The sequence below is a fragment of the Coregonus lavaretus genome (assembly GCF_964263955.1).
Source record: "Coregonus lavaretus genome assembly, chromosome: 21".
Classification (NCBI taxonomy): Eukaryota; Metazoa; Chordata; class Actinopteri; order Salmoniformes; family Salmonidae; genus Coregonus; species Coregonus lavaretus.
Genome location: NC_140008.1, coordinates 6837693 through 6861879, shown reverse-complemented (window position 1 = coordinate 6861879; position 24187 = coordinate 6837693). Strand labels below are relative to the sequence as shown.

Sequence of the window (24187 nt, the reverse complement as noted above, 5' to 3'; positions counted from 1 at the left end):
AGGCTAACCACCGTTTAGTGCTAACGGAGAACCTGACCTTCCTTTGCCAACCTAGGATCACAAGGCTAGATAGGTATGATGACATCACTGTGGGCCGTGCCAAGGTTGGTATGATGACACCACTGCGGGCCGTGCCAAGGTTGGTATGATGACACCACTGCGGGCCGTGCCAAGATTGCCAGACCTCCCTCCACTCCCTGCCTTCTGGGAAAAGAGAAGGCTGATCTGAACTGAATCAAGGACATGTTACATCAAGAGTATTAAACAGCTCCCATTCGCCACAGTCATCTGTAATGTATTCCGTCTGTGAGACACACTATATAATATCTACACACTGAGTGTACAAAACATTAGGAACACCTTCCTAATATTGAGTTGCACCCCCCGTTTTGCCCTCAGAACGGCCTCAATTCGTCGGGGCATGGACTACAAGGTGTCGAAAGCTTTCCACAGGGATGCTGGCCCATGTTGACTCCAATGCTTCCCACAGTTGTGTCAAGTTGGCTGGATGTCCTTTGGGTGGTGGACCATTCTTGATACACACAGGAAACTGTTGAACGTGAAAAACCCAGCAGCGTTGCAGTTCTTGACACAAACAGGTGCGCCTGGCACCTACCACCATACCCCGTTCAAAGGCACTTAAATCTTTTGTCTTGCCCATTCACCCTCTGAATGGCACACATACACAATCCATGTCTCAATTGAAATCAATAAGGGATCATAGCTTTCACCTGGTCAGTTTGTGTCATGGAAAGAGCTCCTAATGTTTGTATACTCAGTGTATATATACACACACAGAGAAGTTCTCTCTCTCTCTCTCTCTCTCTCTCTCTCTCTCTCTCTCTCTCTCTCTCTCTCTCTCTCTCTCTCTCTCTCTCTCTCTCTCTCTCTCTCTCTCTCTCTCTCTCTCTCTCTCTCTCTCTCTCTCTCTCTCTCTCTCTCTCTCTCTCTCTCTCTCTCTCTCTCTCTCTCTCTCTCTCTCTCTCTCTCTCTCTCTCTCTCTCTCTCTCTCTCCTCTCTCTCTCTCTCTCTCTCTCTCTCTCTCTCTCTCTCTCTCTCTCACACACGCACAAAGCAGACGTGCACAAACACATACACAAATAAACACACAGACACCTATTCATACGCACACACCATTGTTTATATTCTAATGTAGTGCTAAAAGAGACCAGGTAGTAAAGTAGAAGTAGGTAGTGTTGTTATGATACCTGACAATAGAACAGGTGGTAAAGTAGCAGTAGGTAGTGTTGTTATGATACCTGACAATAGAACAGGTAGTAAAGTAGCAGTAGGTAGTGTTGTTATGATACCTGACAATAGAACAGGTAGTAAAGTAGCAGTAGGTAGTGTTGTCATGATACCTGACAATAGAACAGGTAGTAAAGTAGCAGTAGGTAGTGTTGTTATGATACCTGACAATAGAACAGGTAGTAAAGTAGCAGTAGGTAGTGTTGTCATGATACCTGACAATAGAACAGGTAGTAAAGTAGCAGTAGGTAGTGTTGCTATGATACCTGACAATAGAACAGGTAGTAAAGTAGCAGTAGGTAGTGTTGCTATGATACCTGACAATAGAACAGGGAGAAAATACTGTTAAGTCGTTCGTTCTAAAGGTTCTATTGCCATACTGGCTGGCAACGTTCTTATCCCTTGTTTGCTAGCTAGCCAACTACGGCTAACTTACGTTCACGTCAAACAGTGCAGCCAGAATGAGAGCAAAGTAGGCATTTGTTTAAGCTGTTTTCTAGTGACATTTATTTGGATACATACATAACAATGAGTTAATAATGCGTGATTTCACCTGGCATAGAGAATGTGCTCTCTCATCAGGACACTGTTGTTCAGAGGAGCTAGCCAACAACACAGCTAACACATCACTTCAAACTGAAGCTGGAAAGACTGCAAACTAGCTGCATTTCATTTCATTTGACCTGTTTTCTATTGCCATTTCTTTGTTTATAAAAATGATGCTGATTCATGATTTCAACTGGCTGAGAAAAGCTGCCTGCCTGTCTGTCTCGTCCTGACCCCCGACCCCGACACGTTCATTACTATGGGACAGCTGGAGATGGAATTTCAATATTGAATCAATGTTGCAAATGCCAGAGAGACAGACAGCAAGGTTTATACTAATCTCCACTATTGAAAACCAACTGCTAGTCTAAAAGAAATGGGAGACAATGTCTAGATGCTTTTTACAGTGGAGATGAAGTTTATAAATCACCTGGCTGGGCTGATGAGACAGTGGATTGTGCAGTGAGATGGAACAGAGTAAATGGGCATTTAAACGTCATAGCTTTAGCCGGTGGTAACTTGTGGACTAGACACCGGCTGGAATGTGGTTTTAACCAATCAGCGTCCAGGATTAAATGTTCAGTGTGAGTGTTCAGTGTGAGTGTTCAGTATGAGTGTTCAGTGTGAGTGTTCAGTGTGAGTGTTCAGTATGAGTGTTCAGTGTGAGTGTTCAGTATGCGTGTTCAGTATGCGTGTTCAGTATGCATGTTCAGTGTGAATGTTCAGTGTGAGTGTTCAGTGTGAGTGTTCAGTATGCATGTTCAGTATGCATGTTCAGTGTGAGTGTTCAGTATGAGTGTTCAGTTTGAGTGTTCAGCGTGAGTGTTCAGCGTGAGTGTTCAGTGTGCGTGGTCAGTGTGAGTGTCCAGTATGAGTGTTCAGCGTGGGTGTTCAGCGTGAGTGTTCAGCATGAGTGTTCAGTGTGAGTTGTCAGTATGAGTGTTCAGTGTGAGTGTTCAGTGTGAGTGTTCAGTATGAGTGTTCAGTGTGAGTGTTCAGTGTGAGTGTTCAGTTTGAGTGTTCAGTATGCGTGTTCAGTATGCATGTTCAGTATGAGTGTTCAGTATGAGTGTTCAGTGTGAGTGTTCAGTATGCGTGTTCAGTATGAGTGTTCAGTGTGAGTGTTCAGTATGCGTGTTCAGTATGCGTGTTCAGTGTGAGTGTTCAGTGTGAGTGTTCAGTGTGTGTTCAGTGCAAGTGTTCAGTGTGAGTGTTCAGTATGTGTGTTCAGTATGCGTGTTCAGTGTGAGTGTTCAGTGTGAGTGTTCAGCGTGAGTGTTCAGTGTGAGTGTTCAGCGTGAGTGTTCAGCATGAGTGTTCAGTGTGAGTGTTCAGTGTGAGTGTTCAGTGTGAGTTCTCAGTGTGAGTGTTCAGTGTGAGTTCTCAGTGTGAGTGTTAAATCAAATCAAATCTATTCTAATTTTATTGGCCACATGCGCCGAATACAACAGGTGCAGACATTACAGTGAAATGCTTACTTACAGCCCTTAACCAACAGTGCATTTATTTTTAATTAAAAAGTAAAATAAAACAACAACAAAAAAGTGTTGAGAAAAAAGAGCAGAAGTAAAATAAAATAACAGTAGGGAGGCTATATATACAGGGGGGTACCGGTGCAGAGTCAATGTGCGGGGGCACCGGCTAGTTGACGTAGTTGAAGTAATATGTACATGTGGGTAGAGTTAAAGTGACTATGCATAAATAATTAACAGAGTAGCAGCAGCGTAGAAAGATGGGGTGGGGGGGCAGTGCAAATAGTCCGGGTAGCCATGATTAGCTGTTCAGGAGTCTTATGGCTTGGGGGTAGAAGCTGTTGAGAAGTCTTTTGGACCTAGACTTGGCACTCCGGTACCGCTTGCCGTGCGGTAGCAGAGAGAACAGTCTATGACTAGGGTGGCTGGAGTCTTTGACAATTTTTGAGGGCCTTCCTCTGACACCGCCTGGTATAGAGGTCCTGGATGGCAGGAAGCGTGTTCAGGGTGAGTGTTCAGTTTGAGTGTTCAGTATGCATGTTCAGTATGAGTGTTCAGTGTGAGTGTTCAGTGTGTGTTCAGTGTGAGTGTTCAGTATGCGTGTTCAGTATGAGTGTTCAGTGTGAGTGTTCAGTGTGAGTGTTCAGTGTGCGTGTTCAGTATGCGTGTTCAGTGTAGGTGTTCAGTGTGAGTGTTCATCGTGAGTGTTCAGTGTGTGTGTTCAGTATGCGTGTTCAGTGTGAGTGTTCAGTGTGAGTGTTCAGTTTGAGTGTTCAGTAGGCGTGTTCAGTATGCATGTTCAGTGTGAGTGTTCAGTGTGAGTGTTCAGTATGAGTGTTCAGTGTGAGTGTTCAGTATGCCTGTTCAGTGTGTGTGTTCAGTATGAGTGTTCACTATGAGTGTTCAGTATGAGTGTTGAATTCGTGAATTTGTGTTTCTCCTCTTTTCTATGTTTGTGGCATGTCTGTGTTTGTGAGAGATGGGAAGAGGAACACGTTGTGTGCCTCTCTGTCTTGTCTATGAATGTGTGTGTGTTGTGTGTGTGTGGAGGCCTCAGCCTGAGTGTGAATGAGTAAGCGGCGTCAGTTTGTACACAGTGGTGAATGCAGCATTTGTTGTCCTCAGGAGTTTTTGGGTGGCCTCACAGGAGACAGTGGCTTGTTGGTACACACACAACACACACACACACACACACACACACACACACAACACACACACACGGACACACACAACGCACACACACACACACGAAACACACACACAACACACACACACACGGACACACAACACACACACACACACACAACACACACACACACGGACACACACACACACACACACAGCCCTCTGACACACAGCCAGACCCAATCTAGAGCTGCTCTGCTGCCTATTCACTAAGGTTCTATAGCCCTCAGTCCTGAGAAACCATTCACTCACTATGCCCTACATAGACTCACACTGTCCCTCCTGTAATTCCTGCAATTAACAACTCTTCTCCAGTAAACAACAGTGTATTGTTGTGTGTGTACTTTCAGTTGGGAGTTCCATCACAAATTAACAACACGCAACAGAGGGGCCTTAAGTTAGACCAGTTAAAACAGGAATAACATGCATGTTCTTTTTCATATTTCATATGATCATTTTCCTGTTGGGACCCTTAGCGAGATTTGGTTTTAGTGGCCCCCCTCTTGACGGCGGAGAGAAAAATTCAAGTTTTAAAGCAAGTTTACTGCAGTTCTACCTATATTGCCATGGGGCGGAAATAAATCGTAGCAATTTCATTCCACATTTCATGCAATTCTACTCATTTTGCCATAAGGTGGGATTTTTTTGTTTGTTGCCATTTTAAAGCTAAGTCCAGAACAGACTATGGGAGGCACACAGTACTACATAGAGCCATGACTACATGGAACTTAATTCCACATCAAGTAACTCATGCTAGCAGTAGAATCAGATAAAAAAAATTTTTTTGTAAAAATAGCTGCATTTGCATTTGTTTAAGCTGTTTTCTAATGACATTTATTTGGATACATACATAAGAATGAGTTAATAATGCGCGATTTCACCTGGCATAGAGAATGTGCTCTCTCGTCAGGACACTGTTGTTCAGAGGAGCTAGCCAACAACACAGCTAACACAATCACTTCAAACTGAAACTGAAAAGACTGCAAACTAGCTGCATTTCATTTCATTTGACCTGTTTTCTATTGCCATTTCTTTGTTTATAAAAATGATGCTGATTCATGATTTCAACTGGCTGAGAAAAGCTGCCTGCCTGTCTGTCTCGTCCTGACCCCCGACCCCGACACGTTCATTACAATGGGACAGCTGGAGATGGAATTTCAATATTGAATCAATGTTGCAAATGCCAGAGAGACAGACAGCAAGGTTTATCCTAATCTCCACTATTGAAAACCAACTGCTAGTCTAAAAGAAATGGGAGACAATGTCTAGATGCTTTTTACAGTGGAGATCAATTCTACTCATTTTGCAATGGGAGCAGAGACATTTTTGCAGTTTTAAAGCAAGTTTTCTACAGTTCTACACATCTTACCATGACTTATGCCATGTTAATGATATCTGAGTAAGAGTGACTAACAAAATCAATGGGGGCCCCTTGGAGGTCAGGACCCCTTGGAGGTCACGGCCCCTTGGAGGTCAGGGCCCCTGGGCACGTGCCCTGTGGGTATTTGGCCATTATTACTGCAAGTTTAGATAACTGTCTAGACCAGTGGTTCCCAACCACCTTGATGGGATAAAAAATTATGTGGCACAACTAAACTTTTCCTAATAATTTATTTAGTGGTAATGACCTCCATCCATGTTTTTGTAAGAAGTGTTGACAAGCTGAATGTACCGAGCTGTCTTTTTAAACTTCTAGCACACAGCTCGGACACCCATGCATACTCCACAAGACATGTCACCAGAGGTCTCTTCACAGTCCCCAAGTCCAGAGCAGACTATGGGAGGTGCACAGTACTACATAGAGCCATGACTACATAGAACTCAATTCCACATCAAGTAACTGATGCAAGCAGTAGAATCAGATTTTAAAAAACAGGTAACAATACACCTTATGGAACAGCGGGAACTGTGAAGAGACACACACAAAGGTAGAGACACACGCATACGCACACGCAATCTACACACACGTACATTGTAATATTGTTGTATGGTGGTATTGTATTGTAGATATGTAGTGGTGTAATAATGTTTTATGATGTACTGTTTATCTTTTGTTTTATGTGTAATGTAAGTGCCTTAATGTGTTTGGACCCCAGGAAGTACATCTCAGGAACTAATGGGGATCCATAATAAACCCCATGGATCCCCATTAGTTCCTGCCAATACATCTCAGCTGATCCATACTACATCCATACCCCCTAGCGGCTGGAGGCCCTAAGCGACTGCTTTATGACACGTTTACCTGGAGCCGGCCCTGGTTGGTAGCATCAGGAGGTGACCTCCATTTCTAGGCCTTCTCACGATCGTTCTGAAAATAACCGAGCGACAACGAGACGTGGAAGTTGGGTATTGCGAGACAACGAGACTACCTGGGGGGGGGATTTGTATTGTTAATTCTTCCACTCAACCTTTAGTATTTTATTTACGGTTTAATAGACTGGTACTGTATATAGAAGGGGATACAGTGAGAAGAGTGACAGGAGGAAAGGGAGATTGAACCCCTGTCTCCAGACCACGGCTCTGCACAACTTAGCTAGGATACAAGCTGCAGTACTACTGTGGACCTCTAGTGGCGTTAGCGAACTGAAGTGACCAGGGTGGGCTGACAGAGAGACAGTCAAACTGTGTTTGTCCTGCAGTCCTGCAACCTGCAGGCTTCTATGAGTCAGGAGCAGACAGACAGCAGAGGAGGAGAAGGGGAGACATTTCTGCTGGCAGCGGCATCAGGTCAGCCCAAAGACAAACAGAGGCTGCTGTACTCTAGCCCTGTGGCACAGTACAGCATTCCCACTGAGACAGAGATGGCACTGTGTGTGTGTGTGTGTGTGTGGTGTGTGTGTGTGTGTGTGTGTGTGTGTGTGTGTGTGTGTGTGTGTGTGTGTGTGTGTGTGTGTGTGTGTGTGTGTGCGTTAGGGCTGCATCATACAGGCAAAAAATCGAATTGTGATTTTCTTTCTCCAAATATTGCGATTGCGATTTGACGTGCGATCTAAAACATTAAGAACACCTGCTCTTTCCAGGTGAAAGCTATGATCCCTTATTGATGTCAATTGAGACATGGATTGTGTATGTGTGCCATTCAGAGGGTGAATGGGCAAGACAAAAGATTTAAGTGCCTTTGAACGGGGTATGGTAGTAGGTGCCAGGCGCACCTGTTTGTGTCAAGAACTGCAACGCTGCTGGGTTTTTCACGTTCAACAGTTTTCTGTGTGTATCAAGAATGGTCCACCACCCAAAGGACATCCAGCCAACTTGACACAACTGTGGGAAGCATTGGAGTCAACATGGGCCAGCATCCCTGTGGAACACTTTCGACACATTGTAGAGTCGAATTGAGGCCATTCTGAGGGCAAAACGTGTATGACATGTGACTGGAGTAAATGACGTGTATGACGTGACTGGAGTAAATGACGTGTATGACATGTGACTGGAGTAAATTACGTGTATGATGTGTGACTGGAGTAAATGATGTGTATAACGTGTGACTGGAGTAAATGACGTGTATGACATGTGACTGGAGTAAATGACGTGTATGACGTGACTGGAGTAAATGACGTGTATGACATGTGACTGGAGTAAATTACGTGTATGACATGTGACTGGAGTAAATGATGTGTATTACGTGTGACTGGAGTAAATGACGTGTATGACATGTGACTGGAGTAAATGACGTGTATGACGTGTCTGGAGTAAATGACGTACTGTATGTGCGATTGTGTGGGATGTGTGAGTGGTTTGTGTTTGGTCTGTGTTTGTGAGAGTAAAAGAGAGAGAGAGAGAGTATATACAAAGAGTATAGAAACAATATGACATTATTATTTTGGAACTTTTATGAGTGTAATGTTTACTGTTCATTTTTTATTGTTTATTTCACTTTTATTTATTATCTATTTCACTTGCTTTGGCAATGTAAACATATGTTTCCCATGCCAATAAAGAGAGAGAGAGCGAGAGAGAGAGAGAGAGAGAGAGAGAGAGGGAGAGAGAGAGAGAGAGAGGGAGAGGGAAACAGACAGACAGAGAGAGAGAGAGAGAGAGAGAGAGAGAGAGAGAGAGAGAGAGAGACAGACAGACAGAGAGGGAGAGAGAGAGAGAGAGAGGGAGACAGAGAGAGAGAGAGAGAGACGGAGAGAGAGATAGAGAGAGAGAGAGAGAGAGAGAGAGAGAGAGAGAGTGGTTTGTAAGTAGCATCCGTGTGTGTGTGTGTATGTGTGTGTCTGTGTGTGTGAGTATGTGTGTCTGTGTGTGTGTCTGTGTCAGCCTGACTGACGTCATCTTCAGCTGTGAGGAACCGCTGCCGTCGCAGCCGTGCTGTCTTCCGTTCTGTAAACTGACATTGCTGTCACGGAGTCCCCAGGCAGTCCCCAGGCAGTCCCCAGGCAGTCCCCAGGCAGTTCCCAGGCAGTACCCAGGCAGTACCCAGGCAGTCCCCAGGCAGTAGCTTAGCTTAGCTCACACCCACAGCACTGTTTCAAGCAGCTTGAAGATGACCTGCTCCTGTCTGATCATTTTAGGAGATGTGTGCAGTCTGCCTCCCCCTAAAAGACCAAACAGATCCTAGAGCAGCACTCCAACTCTGAGACACTTTATGAATACGGGCCGTGGTGGGTAATTCAACCCTATGATATTACATATGGACATTACGATGCTAAGTCGGTAGTTCTCTGTGAGGAAACCCCATTAGGTTTTGGCTGATATTATGAATTCTGCCTGCAGTGGATTTGACTGACTCAACTCACTGAGGTGAACTGAATCTGAACCAAAACAGATTTGACTGACTCAACTCACTGAGGTGAACTGAATCTGAACCAAAACAACACTGAGGCAAAGGAACTGATGTTTCATAACTCATATAATAACTTAGCTGCTGAGTGAAGCGGTCAAACCAGCCCTACACTGCTTTTAGGTTATATATAGCACAGTTTCTTCAATCAGTGTACACTATAGTCATAGTGTATGTACACTGTATGTGGAGGACAGTAGTGTATAAATGTAGGTCTATCATACGTTTACTGTATGTGGAGGACAGTAATACATGCCATTGTGATATTGTGCTCTCAATGATGCCTTCGAAAATTCTCCTGGAGGGATTTATAAAGTCATATGGTATGGTATAGCATCCTATATTATAGTATAGAATAGTATAGTACTGCACTGTATTGTATTGTACTGTATTGCATTGTACTGTACTGTATTGTATTTTATTGTACTGTACCGTATTGAATTGTATTGTACTGTAATGTACTGTAATGTATTGTACTGTATTGTATTGTACTGTATTATACTGTACTGTATTGTACTGTACTGTATTGAACTGTATTGTACTGTATTGTACTGTATTGTACTGCACTGTATTGTACTGTATTGTATTATACTGTATTGCACTGTACTGTATTGTACTTACAGTGAGTAAGACATTTAAGCGTGTTAACCCTTGGCATCCCAAGCCGCGTCCTCAGAGCACGCGCAGACCAGCTGTCTGGAGTGTTTACGGACATATTCAATCTCTCCCTATCCCAGTCTGCTGTCCCCACTTGCTTCAAGATGTCCACCATTGTTCCTGTACCCAAGAAAGCAAAGGTAACTGAACTAAATCTGCTAAATGACTAAAATGTAAAATGTAACTATATGACTATCGCCCTGTAGCACTCACCTCTGTCATCATGAAGTGCTTTGAGAGACTATTCAAGGATCATATCACCTCTACCTTACCTGTCACCCTAGACCCACTTCAATTTGCATACTGCCCCAATAGATCCACAGACGATGCAATCGCCATCACACTGCACACTGCCCTATCCCATCTGGACAAGAGGAATACCTATGTAAGAATTATGTTAATTGACTATAGCTCAGCCTTCAACACCATAGTACCCTCCAAGCTCATCATTAAGCTCGGGACCTGGGTCTGAACCCCGCCCTGTGCAACTGGGTCCTGGACTTCCTGACGGGCCGCCCCCAGGTGGTGAAGGTAGGAAACAATACCTCCACTTCGCTGATTCTCAACACTGGGGCCCCACAAGGGTGCGTGCTCGCCCCCTCCTGTACTCCCTGTTCACACATGACTGTGTGGCCAAGCACGCCTCCAACTCAATCATCAAGTTTGCAGACGACACAACAGTAGTAGGCCTGATTACCAACAATGACGAGACAGCCTACAGGGAGGAGGTGAGGGCCCTGGCGGAGTGATGCCAGGAAAATAACCTCTCCCTCAACGTCAACAAAACGAAGGAGCTGATCGTGGACTTCAGGAAACAGCAGAGGGTGCACGCCACAGTGGAGAAGGTGGAAAGCATCAAGTTCCTTGGCATACACATCACTGACAATCTGAAATGGTCCACCCAGACAGACAGCGTGGTGAAGAAGGCACAACAGAGCCTCTTCAACCTCAGGAGGCTGAAGAAATTCGGCTTGGCCCCTAAGACCCTCACAAACTTTTACAGATGCACAATTGAGAGCATCCTGTCGGGCTGTATCACCGCCTGGTACGGCAACTGCACCGCCCGCAACCGCAGGGCTCTCCAGAGGGTGGTGTGGTCTGCCCAACACATCACCGGGGGCACACTGCCTGCCCTCCAGGACATCTGCAGCACCCGATGTCACAGGAAGGCCAAAAAGATCATCAAGGACATCAACCACCCGAGCCACTGCCTGTTCACCCCACTATCATCCAGAAGGCGAGGTCAGTACAGGTGCATCTAAGCTGGGACAGAGAGACTGTGTCACTGTGTCTGTCTGTCTGTCTGTCTGCCTGCCTGTCTGCCTGTCTGTCTGTCTGTCTGTCTGTCTGCCTGTCTGTCTGTCTGTCTGCCTGCCTGTCTGCCTGTCTGTCTGTCTGTCTGTCTGTCTGCCTGTCTGTCTGTCTGTCTGTCTGTCTGTCTCTGACAGTGAGAGGTTAGTCCAGGGCTGACAGTGAGAGGTTAGTCCAGGGCTGACAGTGAGAGGTTAGTCCAGGGCTGACAGTGAGAGGTTAGCCCAGGTCTGACAGTGAGAGGTTAGCCCAGGGCTGACAGTGAGAGGTTAGTCCAGGTCTGACAGTGAGAGGTTAGTCCAGGGCTGACAGTGAGAGGTTAGTCCAGGGCTGACAGTGAGAGGTTAGCCCAGGGCTGACAGTGAGAAGTTAGTCCAGGTCTGACAGACTAGGGTAGCTATGGTCTATGTCAGGGCATAAGTCTGTTCTGTGCACTTTATATTCATGACACCCATAGACAAGTTCAACAATACTGTATCAAAAGACTAGGGTGTAAATGGGTCATAAGATGACAGTTGGGTAGAATATAGAAAATACATGATTATAGAAATGGGGTCATATGGGTTATTGGCCGCCACGTTAGCATGTGGAAGCTAGCTAATCTTCATCCTGAGTCAAGGAAAATGACACTATAATTACGGGAAAAGGGTTGGGTCCCAGACCTCGAGACAGCCTTCCCACCTAGTCATCAATGTTGAATCACAAGGTGTGATTCTATTCTACTCGATGCCAACGCAAATAAATAGGAAGGGAAAATGAAACTGACCACAGAGACATTTAACTGTCTTTGTTTGGGCAAGCTGCCAGCGTTTGGCAGCTCTTTGTTGCATTCTAAGCTACTAACTCCTTCTGTATGCAGAGGACACGGCAGGATGGAGCAGAATTCAGGTGGGGACTTGTAGGCAACTTAAGAAAAGGAGACAGGGTTGTTGAATGTGGGCAGAAAGAGGTGGAGATATCACTGTACATCATAATGCTGGTTGCTAATTTGCCTCCCTGTCCTTAGTCAGCCCAGCAAGCAACGACGGCAGTGGGCAATGGCACATCAAATAAAATAAAATGTTATTGGTCACATACACATATTTAGCAGATGTTATTGCGGGTGTAGCGAAATGCTTGTAAATGACATCGTAATGATGTTATTTTATAGTTGCTAAAAAAGACTTTAACAAAGCGTCCTTATACTACCAGTACACAACCTGATCATGACGTCATTATAATAATAATATAATAATAATAATATGCCATTTAGCAGACGCTTTTATCCAAAGCGACTTACAGTCATGTGCGCATACATTTTTACGTATGGGTGGTCCCGGGGATCGAACCCACTACCCTGGCGTTACAAGCACCATGCTCTACCAATTGAGCTACAGAGGACCACCATTGAAACCACTTTTGCTCACTAGGAGTGCACTGTGACCAGACTAGACACATTCACCATAACTTACAGTGTCTGCATATGCTGACCGTCACTGAACATTTAGCAATATGGGAGATGACTCATCAAGAATGCTTCTTCAGCTTCTAATCAGAGACGGCTTGTTAACGGTCCCTCATGACAGCATGGGGAGACACCATCCATCTGTTTACCACTCTGGAGTCTGCGGGGAGGGTGACGACTAGTGTCGGAGGCATCTTCGATTTGCCCGAACGCACGCTAAAATAACAATAACACTAATTTCTGGTATCCATGAGTTCATCTGACTCTGGTTAAGTAGAAAAAGGGGCTTAATTGACAAAATCTCAAACTATCCCTTTAAAAATTAGCATTGAGGAGGTAGGGGGTTGGCTGATCCTAGATTTGTGCCAAAGGAAGAGGAGAAGACTGACCTGAACAGCGGTTGGCAGCGCCCATCGTCCTCCTTGGCGGCCTCGGCCAGCAACTCCAGCGGGCTCAGGACACTGATTTCCTCACTCTGGTCCTGCTGGTCCATCATCATCATCATCATCAGCCTGAGGGGACAGAACAGAACACAACACCCCGTCACACACCGAGACAACTAAGTGATGAACACTTCAGTTCATCACTCAGTACACGACCATACCCTTTTCTACTCATCGTGCCCTCTCAAACCGTACTGTGCTAGCAGCTGAGTTATTTTCACATTGGCCTTTTCAGAAACAATGATGGACGCGCAACCAGGCCAGTACAATACAGCTGTGTCTAAGCATGGCCGTATCGATTAAGGCTTCCACGGGCATGCTGATGGTGATGCAGGTTGACGTGTGACTGGGGAGGTGTGATCACTAGGATACAGGAACCAGTTGGTATATCATCTAGAACAGGGTTTCCCAACCTTTTTTCCCCAGGGCCCCCCTTTTATTTATTTTGTATTATTGTTTATTGAGCCTATATTCAATACACCACAAGCTTGGTTGGTACAGCCCTCACAGGCTCTCAATACAAACTCATGAAACTCAAATTCATTCAACATGTCTGTGCCTGCCCCGTCTGTTCCCTTCAGATTTCATCAGGATATATACGACTTAGAGCAACGCATTCCCCATTGAGAAATATATGCTGTGCTAGGTTACACTCTTAGAAAATAGGGTTCCAAAAGGGTTCTTCGGCTGTCCCCATAGGAGAACCCTTTTTGGTTCCAGCTAGAACTCTTTTGGGTTTCATGTAGAACCCTCTGTGGAAAGGGTTTTACATGGAACCCAAAAGGGTTCTACCTGGAACCAAGAAGATTTCTGGGGACAGCCAAAGAACTGTTTTAGGTTCTAGATAGCACCTTTTTTTCTAAGAGTGTAGAGGCGATGAGAGAACAGGGTTGTGTAACTGACAAAGGGAGAATCAGAGCAGGGTTGTGTAACTGACAAAGGGAGAATGTGATCCAGTTACACAACGCTGCTCGCTCTTTCATCTTTCCTTTCTAAAACTTTAGCCTAATTTGCCAGTCAGGTGGGACGGCCTGGATCTGAGGTCCGTGTTGGTGAATGCCTGGTAACTCCCCAGACCAGGTACTGTATCTTCTGCTTTCATCTGCAAAACATCCTCTTCTCTTCCCACTTGTATTCAAAGCATCATGTTCTCTGAAGTTCAGCCCCTTGGTGACTGGCTGTCTGGCATCCTAGCTCCCCCAGGACCAGAGTGACGTGCACAGAGATGGCCTGGTCCCAGAACATTTTGTGCTGTCTTGCCAACTCCTATGGTCATTGTCACGCAGTGATCAAAAGACTGGGACCAGGCGAGTATTGAGATGATGGTAAAAAAAATCATCTAGATACGATATTAAAACACTCTCTGGATAGTTCAAAACATACATTTAATTCAGAGACTTTATCAACAATCCAGCCTCACTTCCCACTGGGCACGTCACGTCATTTCAACGTGGAAATGTGGGTAATATTTGGTAGACATTGATCAATGAGATTTCAACTTTTATTCATCCACTCAAAAAAGTCAGCCAGAAGTTTGTTGAATTCCCAATGTGTTATCACTATGCTTTCAACCATCTAAAAGCACAACCAAATTCCAATGGAAAAACAAGGTCAGATTTTTGGTGTAGTTGTCATCAAAATGTGTTATCACTGTGCTTTCAACCATTTAAAAGCACAACAAAGTCCAAATGGGAATACAATGTCCGATATTTTGTATTTATACAACAACTTAAAGTGTTATCACTGTGCTTCATCTAATAGCAGAACCAAATGACCTGGATTGTAGTTGAAGATTACATTTGAAATCAGCCAAAGCTTGAAACCCTAGACCTATATGTATTGTCTATTTTTAGTTGAACCCTGGGTTGAATTGAAACAACAGCTGTTGATGACATCCTAAATGTTACGTAGGCCTAAATAGTATCATTGATGATATATGACTTATTAAAGTATGGTTACATTTCATTTGCTCTGTTAAACCTACCCTTTGGAATGAGTTCGATAGCAAAATGGAATATCTTTAGTTATTAAGAGGTATAAAAGCAGGGGCTTGCTTAAAACCCTGGATGGGAACCCAAATGAATAGCTACATCAACTCTCCAGATAGTGGATATAACGTTGAAGATCTGACATTTAAAAGGTACAAGGTTTGTCTATGTTGAAATTTGGTTACCATCATGACATAATCCTGTGGTTGAAATTCCACCCTCAAAAAGTTATTTTTTTTTCAAATCCAATGTACAGTATTTTTCCACATGGCTTCCACATCACAATACATTGATTGTGTTGAAACAACGTTGGTTTAACCAGTTTTTAGCCCAGTTGGCTGAGCCGTTAAGTCTTAAGTCAGACACCGTAGTAAAACACATGGGCATCATTCTGTGAGACAAACACGTATTCAAACCTTCCAGTCCTGATACGATCTTGCTCACTCACAGAAGCTCCTGTCTCTCTTCAGTTGTTGGTAGTGCACTTGGCTGGATAAACACTTCCATTGACACGGATGCAAATGGTATGAAAATAATTTCCCCCTTTCGCCGGAATCAACACCCATCCACATGCACGGAAATGAAACTAATAAAATCTTTGGGTGCAACTGAATAGCCTACAGGTTTATTGTTCATTCACAAATGGTTTGCTGTCATTACTACAAAAGATATATATATATATATATATATATATATATATATATATATATATATATATAATGGCTGCTCTTCAGGAGTTCTAATGAGTAATAACTGAGTGCAAAAGACATTCAACGGGCAGCGGTTTCACAACTAACAACCAACATTTATTTTGTGTAGCGCTGCTACTGGCTCCAAATCAGAGCCAAAATGGTTCCGAACCTCCTCAATGGGCCTCTTGTTTAAGTGTCCTTGAGTGATCTCACCGCTTCAGTGCTGCCTGCCCCCCAAACAAGTCCATTCCAAACACAGCTAGGGGAAACGAACACATTGTTTGGCTTTAGTGAAAATGGATCTGTCCAACTTGATCTACAACACAAGCTGACACAGGGCAGCAGGTAGCCAAGCGGTTAGAGTGATGGGCCAGTAACCAAAAGGTTGCTGGTTGGAATCGCCGAGGAGAAATATCTGTGGCTGACCCTGTAAAACAACAAATGTCACTGCACCTATCCAGTGTATAAAACCATTTCCCCCCCAAGCATTTCACTACACCAGCAATAACAGCTGCTAAATATGTGTATGAGACCAATACAATTTCATTTGATATGTACATTTACTTCCCGCCGAGAGCTGTGTCCACAGTTTTATAAATGGGTTCTCTTTTAAAGCTACCAACCTACTTCACTTTAGTATATTAGGCTAAACATAGCCTGAAGCGCTCAATTAGCCCCTTTAATATCCAATACAAGTACACTAGAACTCACTATTCCCCATTACAATAGGACAGAATGTCAAGGGGTGCTGAAGGTGGGTGTGGTGCAGGAATCAAGCGCAGGACGCAGAAGCTCAGTCCAAAAGACTTTAGTGAAATATTCACGGAGTAAATGAGCACAATAAGCCCGGAGGCGAAATAACGGCGCACACAGGCGTCAAATAAACGGCGCACTAACATGTGCGAAAACCTCTCCAAACACTGGAGGGAAGTACGTAGCTCAAACACCAAAACAGAAGAGCAATCACACACAAACACAGACACACACAACGAGACTTAAATAGGACACTAACGAGGACTAACTAGACACAGGTGTACAACATCAAGACAAAACCAAACGAACATGAAACATAGATCGGTGGCAGCTAGTACTCCGGGGACGACGACCGCCGAAGCCTGCCCGAACCAGGAGGAGGAGCAGCCTCGGCTGAAACCGTGACATTACCCCCCCTTGACGCGCGGCTCCAGTCGTGCGCCGACCCCGGCCTCGGGGACGACCAGGAGGACGCGGAGCAGGGCGCGCGGGATGGTCCCGGTGGAACTCCGACAGGAGAGATGGGTCTAGGATGTCCCTCCGCGGCACCCAGCACCGCTCCTCCGGGCCGTACCCCTCCCACTCCACGAGATACTGGAGACCCCCCATCCGGCGCCTTGAGTCCAAGATGGACCGAACGGTGTACGCCGGAGCCCCCTCGATGTCCAGTGGGGGCGGAGGAGTCTCTCCTATCTCACCTTCCTGGAGTGGACCAGCTACCACCGGCCTGAGAAGTGACACATGGAACGAGGGGTTAATATTCTTATATTCAACAGGTAGATGTAACCTATAACACACCTCGTTCAATCTTCTCAGGACTTTAAAAGGCCCCACAAACCGCCGACCCAGCTTCCGGCAGGGCAGGCGGAGGGGTAGGTTTCTGGTAGAGAGCCAGACTCGATCTCCGGGTGCGTACACCGGCCCCTCACTGCGGTGGAGATCGGCGCTCGCCTTGTGACGACGGATGGCCCGCTGCAGGTGGACGTGGGCAGCGTTCCACGTCTCCTCCGAGCGCCTCATCCAATCATCCACCGCAGGGGCCTCGATCTGGCTCTGCTGCCAAGGTGCCAGAACCGGCTGGTAACCTAACACACATTGGAAGGGGGTTAGGTTGGTAGAGGAGTGGCGGAGAGAGTTCTGGGCCATCTCGGCCCAGGGAATGTATCGAGCCCACTCCTCAGGCCGGTCCTGGCAATACGACCTCAGAAACCTACCCACATCCTGGTTGACACGTTCTACCTGCCCGTTACTCTCCGGGTGGTACCCTGAGGTAAGGCTAACCGAGACCCCCAAACGCTCCATGAACGCTCTCCAAACTCGGGAGGTAAACTGGGGGCCTCGATCAGACACTATATCCTCGGGTACCCCGTAATGCCGGAAGACGTGGGTAAATAGGGCCTCTGCGGTTTGTAGGGCAGTAGGCAGACCCGACATAGGGAGAAGACGACAGGCCTTAGAGAACCGGTCCACAACGACCAGGATGGTGGTATTCCCCTGAGAGAGGGGAAGGTCTGTCACAAAATCCACCGAGAGGTGGGACCATGGTCGTTGTGGAACGGGCAGGGGTTGTAACTTACCCCTGGGCAGGTGTCTGGGTGCCTTACACTGGGCGCACACCGAGCAGGAGGAGACATAAACCCTCACATCCCTGGCTAACGTGGGCCACCAGTATTTAGTGCTAAGACAATGCACTGTCCGGCCAATACCCGGATGTCCAGAGGAGGGTGACGTGTGAGCCCAGTAAATGAGTCGATCCCGAATCTCGAGCGGAACGTACTTCCGACCCTCAGGACACTGTGGAGGGCTGGGGTCGGTACACAACGCTCGCTCGATTTCGGCATCGACCTCCCACACCACCGGTGCCACAAGACAAGACTCCGGTAGTATGGGAGTAGGCTCAACGGACCTCTCCTCCGTGTCATACCGCCGGGACAGCGCATCTGCCTTACCATTCTGGCACCCAGGGATGTACGTGATTTTAAATACGAACCTGGTGAGAAACATACTCCATCGAGCCTGGCGAGGGTTCAGTCTCCTCGCTGCCCGGATGTACTCCAGGTTCCGATGGTCAGTCAAAATGAGGAAAGGGTGTTGAGCCCCCTCAAGCCAATGCCTCCACACCTTAAGGGCCTGAACTACAGCTAACAGCTCCCTGTCCCCGACGTCATAATTACGCTCCGCCGGGCTGAGCTTTTTTGAGTAAAAAGCACAGGGGCGGAGTTTAGGTGGCGTGCCGGACCGTTGAGAGAGAACGGCCCCTATACCAGCCTCAGACGCGTCCACCTCAACCTGAAAGGGTAATGCGGGATCCGGATGCGCCAGCACCGGAGCCGACGTAAACAGGTCCTTCAGTTTCCTAAAGGCCCTGTCCGCATCAGCTGACCACTGCAGGCGCACCGGACCCCCTTTCAGAAGGGACGTGATGGGAGCTGCCACCTGTCCAAAACCCCGGATAAACCTCCGGTAGTAATTCGCAAAACCCAAGAACTGCTGCACCTCTTTGACAGTGGTTGGGGTTTGCCAATTACGCACAGCGGACACACGATCCACCTCCATTCTCACCCCTGACGCGGACAACCGATAACCCAAAAAGGAGACCGACTCCTGGAAAAACAGACATTTCTCTGCCTTGACATATAGGTCGTGCTCCAACAGCCTCCTCAATACACGACGCACCAGGGTTATATGCTCGGCTCGGGTAGACGAGTACACCAGAATGTCATCAATGTACACGACCACCCCTTGCCCCTGCATATCCCGGAAAATGTCATCTACGAAGGATTGGAAGACTGATGGAGCATTCATCAACCCATATGGCATGATGAGATACTCGAAATGACCTGACGTGGTACTGAACGCTGTTTTCCATTCGTCGCCCTCCCTAATGCGCACCAAGTTATACGCGCTCCTGAGATCCAGTTTTGTGAAAAACCGCGCACCATGCAATGACTCCGTCATGGTCGCAATCAGAGGGAGTGGATAACTGTATTTCACAGTAATCTGATTGAGACCACGGTAATCAATGCACGGGCGCAACCCTCCATCTTTTTTCTTCACAAAAAAGAAGCTCGAGGAGGCGGGAGAAGTGGAGGGCCGAATGTATCCCTGTCTCAAAGATTCGGCTATGTAAGTCTCCATAGCTTTTCTCTCCTCTTGAGACAAAGGATACACGTGGCTCCGTGGGAGCGCTGCTCCTGCCTGGAGATCAATCGCACAATCCCCCTGTCTATGAGGAGGCAACTGCGTCGCCCTAGTCTTACTAAACACGAGAGCTAAATCCCCATATTCAGGCGGAATGTGCAGTGCGGGCACTTGGTTTGGACTTTCCACCGAATTCGCCCCCACGGAAACACCCAGACATCGCCCCTCGCACTGAGCAGACCACCCATCGAGAGCCCTCTGTTGCCACGAAATAGCAGGGTTATGGGTGCTTAACCAGGGAATACCCAGCACCACTGGGTACGCAGGAGAGTCGATCAGATACAGCTGTATAGTCTCTTCATGACCCCCCTGCGCACACATCCTAAGTGGTGCTGTGATCTCCCTAATCAACCCCGACCCCAACGGGCGGCTATCTAAGGCATGAACGGGAAAAGGTTTGTCAACAGGTAGGAGAGGGATCCCTAAATCTAAACAAAACTTCCGATCAACGAAATTCCCAGCTGCCCTGAATCTACTAGCGCCTTATGCTGGGAATGAGGTGCAACCTGTGGAAAACAAACAGGTATACAAAAGTGCGCAACAGAGAGCTCTGGGTAAGTGGGGCGTCTACTCACCTGGGAGGGCTCCCCAGTGCGTGGCCTGTTGTCTTCTCCCCCGGAGAACCCTCCCCAGCACCTGGCCGCAGTGTGCCCTCCACGACCGCACTTGGTGCAGGAGACAGGCCCCCTCGGGCTCCTCCTCCTCCTTTCTCTAGCGCCGGCACCCCCGAGCTCCATAGGGCTCGGCTCGGAGGTGCCGGAGGGCGGAATGGACGGACCCCCCTCGGGACGTCCACGGGTGGCCAGCAGGGTGTCCAGACGGATGGACATATCGACCAACTGGTCGAAGGTGAGATTGGTATCCCTGCAGGCCAACTCATGTTGAACGTCCTCCAATAGGCTACATCGAAAATGGTCGATGAGGGCCCGTTCATTCCATCCTGCGTCCGCCGCTAGAGTCCGGAACTTCAGCGCAAACGCCTGTGCGCTCCTCCTCCCCTGTCTCAGGTGGACTAGACGCTCCCCCGCCGCTTTGCCCTCAGGTGGATGGTCGAACACGGCCTTGAAGCGACGGGAGAACTCGGCGTAGGAGATGGTGGTGGCGTCCATCTTCCTCCACTCGGCGTTGGCCCATTCCAACGCCTTGCCCGTGAGACAGGAGATGAGGGCGGAAACGCTCTCGTGTCCCGAGGGCACCGGGTGTACAGTGGCCAGGTAGAGCTCCACCTGCAGGAGGAACCCCTGACACCCGGCAGCTGTTCCGTCATACGCCCTCGGGAGCGAGAGCCGAATCCCCCTGGGTTCCGGACCTGGGACTGGTGGACCGGCCGATGGGGTTGGCAGGGTAGGTGGAGGTGTGGGTACCCCTCTGGCCTCCCATCGGTGCAGGGTGTTGATGACGTCCTGTAGAGCGGTCCCCAGTTGTCGTATCTGGTCATCCTGGCCGCAGACATGCTCCTCGAGCGACTCAGGCGTGACTGTTGATCCTGCTGATTCCATTCAATTGGTGTGTGATTCTGTCAAGGGGTGCTGAAGGTGGGTGTGGTGCAGGAATCAAGCGCAGGACGCAGAAGCTCAGTCCAAAAGACTTTAGTGAAATATTCACGGAGTAAATGAGCACAATAAGCCCGGAGGCGAAATAACGGCGCACACAGGCGTCAAATAAACGGCGCACTAACATGTGCGAAAACCTCTCCAAACACTGGAGGGAAGTACATAGCTCAAACACCAAAACAGAAGAGCAATCACACACAAACACAGACACACACAACGAGACTTAAATAGGACACTAACGAGGACTAACTAGACACAGGTGTACAACATCAAGACAAAACCAAACGAACATGAAACATAGATCGGTGGCAGCTAGTACTCCGGGGACGATGACCGCCGAAGCCTGCCCGAACCAGGAGGAGGAGCAGCCTCGGCCGAAACCGTGACACAGAATCAGAGATCTCGTCTATGTCTCTCTCAGACTCACATAAAAGAGGTTGAGCCATATGCAACTTTTACATGATAACCTTTCAATAAGAAGGGAGACAGGCTTTACAATACTGATGGCTGCCATTGGTATTGTGTTAAGCTTCAGGACATATTTAACTTGACTTTATAGGCTACCCACATCACCTGGAATGCAGGCTATGGTATTCTTTCCTATTCAGCAAGCAAAAAGAAAAAACATTGCCCTGGGCTTTATGCAATGACAGCCCAAAGAACAACGCAGTTCCTGAAACAACGGTGCCTGTGCTGAGACTACGGCAAAAGTGAAGTCATCCGGGGGAGAGAATGAGGTCATTGGGAAAAAACCCCATCTACAGTAAATCAGTGAAATGTGTAGTAAAACCCTACCCGTATTAGGCCTATCTGCAATTAGGCATGGAAAGGCAACCCCCTCATATCAAATAAAACATTTAATAAAAAGTAGAAAGACAGTTGACTTGCATGCACAAATCCTATTTAAAGCAGTCTATGGACAAGGTATGACAGTAATCCATGCTTTGGTTTAGTTTCCCTGGCACTGTTTCCACATGCTTTGGTTTAGTTTCCCTGGCACTGTTTCCACATACTTTGGTTTAGTTTCCCTGGCACTGTTTCCACATGCTTTGGTTTAGTTTCCCTGGCACTGTTTCCACATGCTTTGGTTTAGTTTCCCTGGCACTGTTTCCACATGCTAAGTCAGGCGACCAATATTAGCATTTTTCGCGCATCATGTCCAATTAATCCAAAAGTATCTCAAATTGATTGTGAAGCTCAACAACTTCACTTATAGATGTTTTGAAAATGATGCGCGAAAAATGCTAATATCGGTCCCATGACTTGAATGGGATTTATGCCACAAATGCTGCATGAGAATCAAATGACCAAGGTCATCTCCATGTAAAAGGACCCATTCGCACCAACATGTGAATGGGTCCTTTCAAATTGGGTGTCAAATGAAAGCTAAGAGTCTATATTTTTGAGGAATTAAGGCATTTGTACATTTTTCAAACATTTTCCATCCTAAAAATTTGGACTAAGCAAAGGCTTTGATTTCTTGTCAAACAGATGGAAAAGGGGTCTTTAGAAAACACATACCACAAAAAGTCTTAAAAGGTATTAGAAATACATCAAAACACAATAAAGTTGAACTAAAGACCCCTGTCAACTAATATCAATATTTACACTGAGTATACAAAACATTAGGAACACCTGCTCTTTCCATGACATAGACTGACCAGGTGAATCCAGGTGAAAGCTATGATCCCTTTTTGATGTCACTTGTTAAATCCACTTCAATCAGTGCAGATGAAGGGGAGGAGACAGGTTAAAGAAGGATTTTTAAGCCTGGAGACAATTGAGACATGGATTGTGTATGTGTGCCATTCAGAGGGTGAATGGGAAAGACAAAATATTTAAGTGCCTTTGAACGGTGTATGGTAGTAGGTGCCAGGCGCACCGGTTTGTGTCAAGAACTGCAATACTGCTGGTTTTTTCACGCTCAACTGTTTTCCTGTGTGTATGAAGAATGGTCCAACAGCCAAATGAGGCTGGGGCTTTGCAACTCAATATTAGAAAGGTGTTCCTAATGTTTGGTATCCAAAAAAATCTATGTGAAGATGTTGAATCGACATGGAAAACTGATTGGATTTTGAAAAAAGTTATCAACGTAAGGGCATTTCGTATTTTTTTCACCCAACTTTTAACCTAAATCCAATGACATGGTGAATTCTTTTTTTTTTTCTTCAACTCAACCAAATGTAAATCAAAACTAGATGTTGAACTGACATCTAGCATAGAAGTATAGAAATAGTGCACATAGAACAGATCTACCCCTTCTTAGACTTGCTTTCAATGGGAATGACAGATTTTTATGTGAATTTGGTCAGGTCGCCCAAAAAGTTACATATTGCAGCGTTAAGGTAAAAATGTATTGTACATTTTGAAAATTCGTAACATATTGTACGTTTTGCAAATTAGGAACATATCAAATAAATTGTAATTCGTAACATATCATACGAAAATGGATGATGGACATTCTCAAATTAATCCATCTCATACGAAAAATTACATATCATACTAAATGGAGTGTCACGGATTTACGTACAGAATAATACGAAATGCTCTGAGACCAGGTTGCAGCAGGGGTCAATGGAAATCCACTGGGTGGCTAGGTTTGACTCCTTTGGGCTTCCATAAAAAGCTGGAAAAAACACTTCTCATCTCTGTGGTAGGCTAAGTGAATACGACTCCTCCTGTAATATTTGATTTAGATTTAAAAGAGCGGGGTCAAGTTTACAGTTGAGGCTGCTTCACAGCTGTAAAAAGCGTTAGTGTTATCAGCCTATTTAGCTAGCTCGAACCAGCTAATCTGCCACGATGGATATCAGAAATTGGCTTCGCCAAAGTATCCAAACAAAGGAGAAGGAGAGCGATGAGCTGCAGCAGCTTCAAACCACCGTCGTCAAGCCCAGCAGCGATGTTGCTC

General features: G+C 46.4%; 1 protein-coding gene across 3 annotated transcripts in view; it reads right to left on the bottom strand.

Annotated features, from left to right (window-relative positions):
* LOC311148932 (GRAM domain-containing protein 2A-like) overlaps positions 1 to 24187 on the bottom strand; it is a 112709-nt gene that overhangs the window by 62615 nt on the left and 25907 nt on the right. For all 3 annotated transcript variants that reach the window (XR_014614968.1, XM_084185966.1, XM_084185965.1), the window contains exon 2: positions 13036 to 13158. Coding sequence is in view for 2 of the 3 variants with exons in the window: in XM_084185966.1 (XP_084042092.1) it covers positions 13036 to 13154 (119 nt within the window). In the remaining variant the exon portion in view is untranslated. The remainder of the gene's footprint in view (positions 1 to 13035; positions 13159 to 24187) is intronic.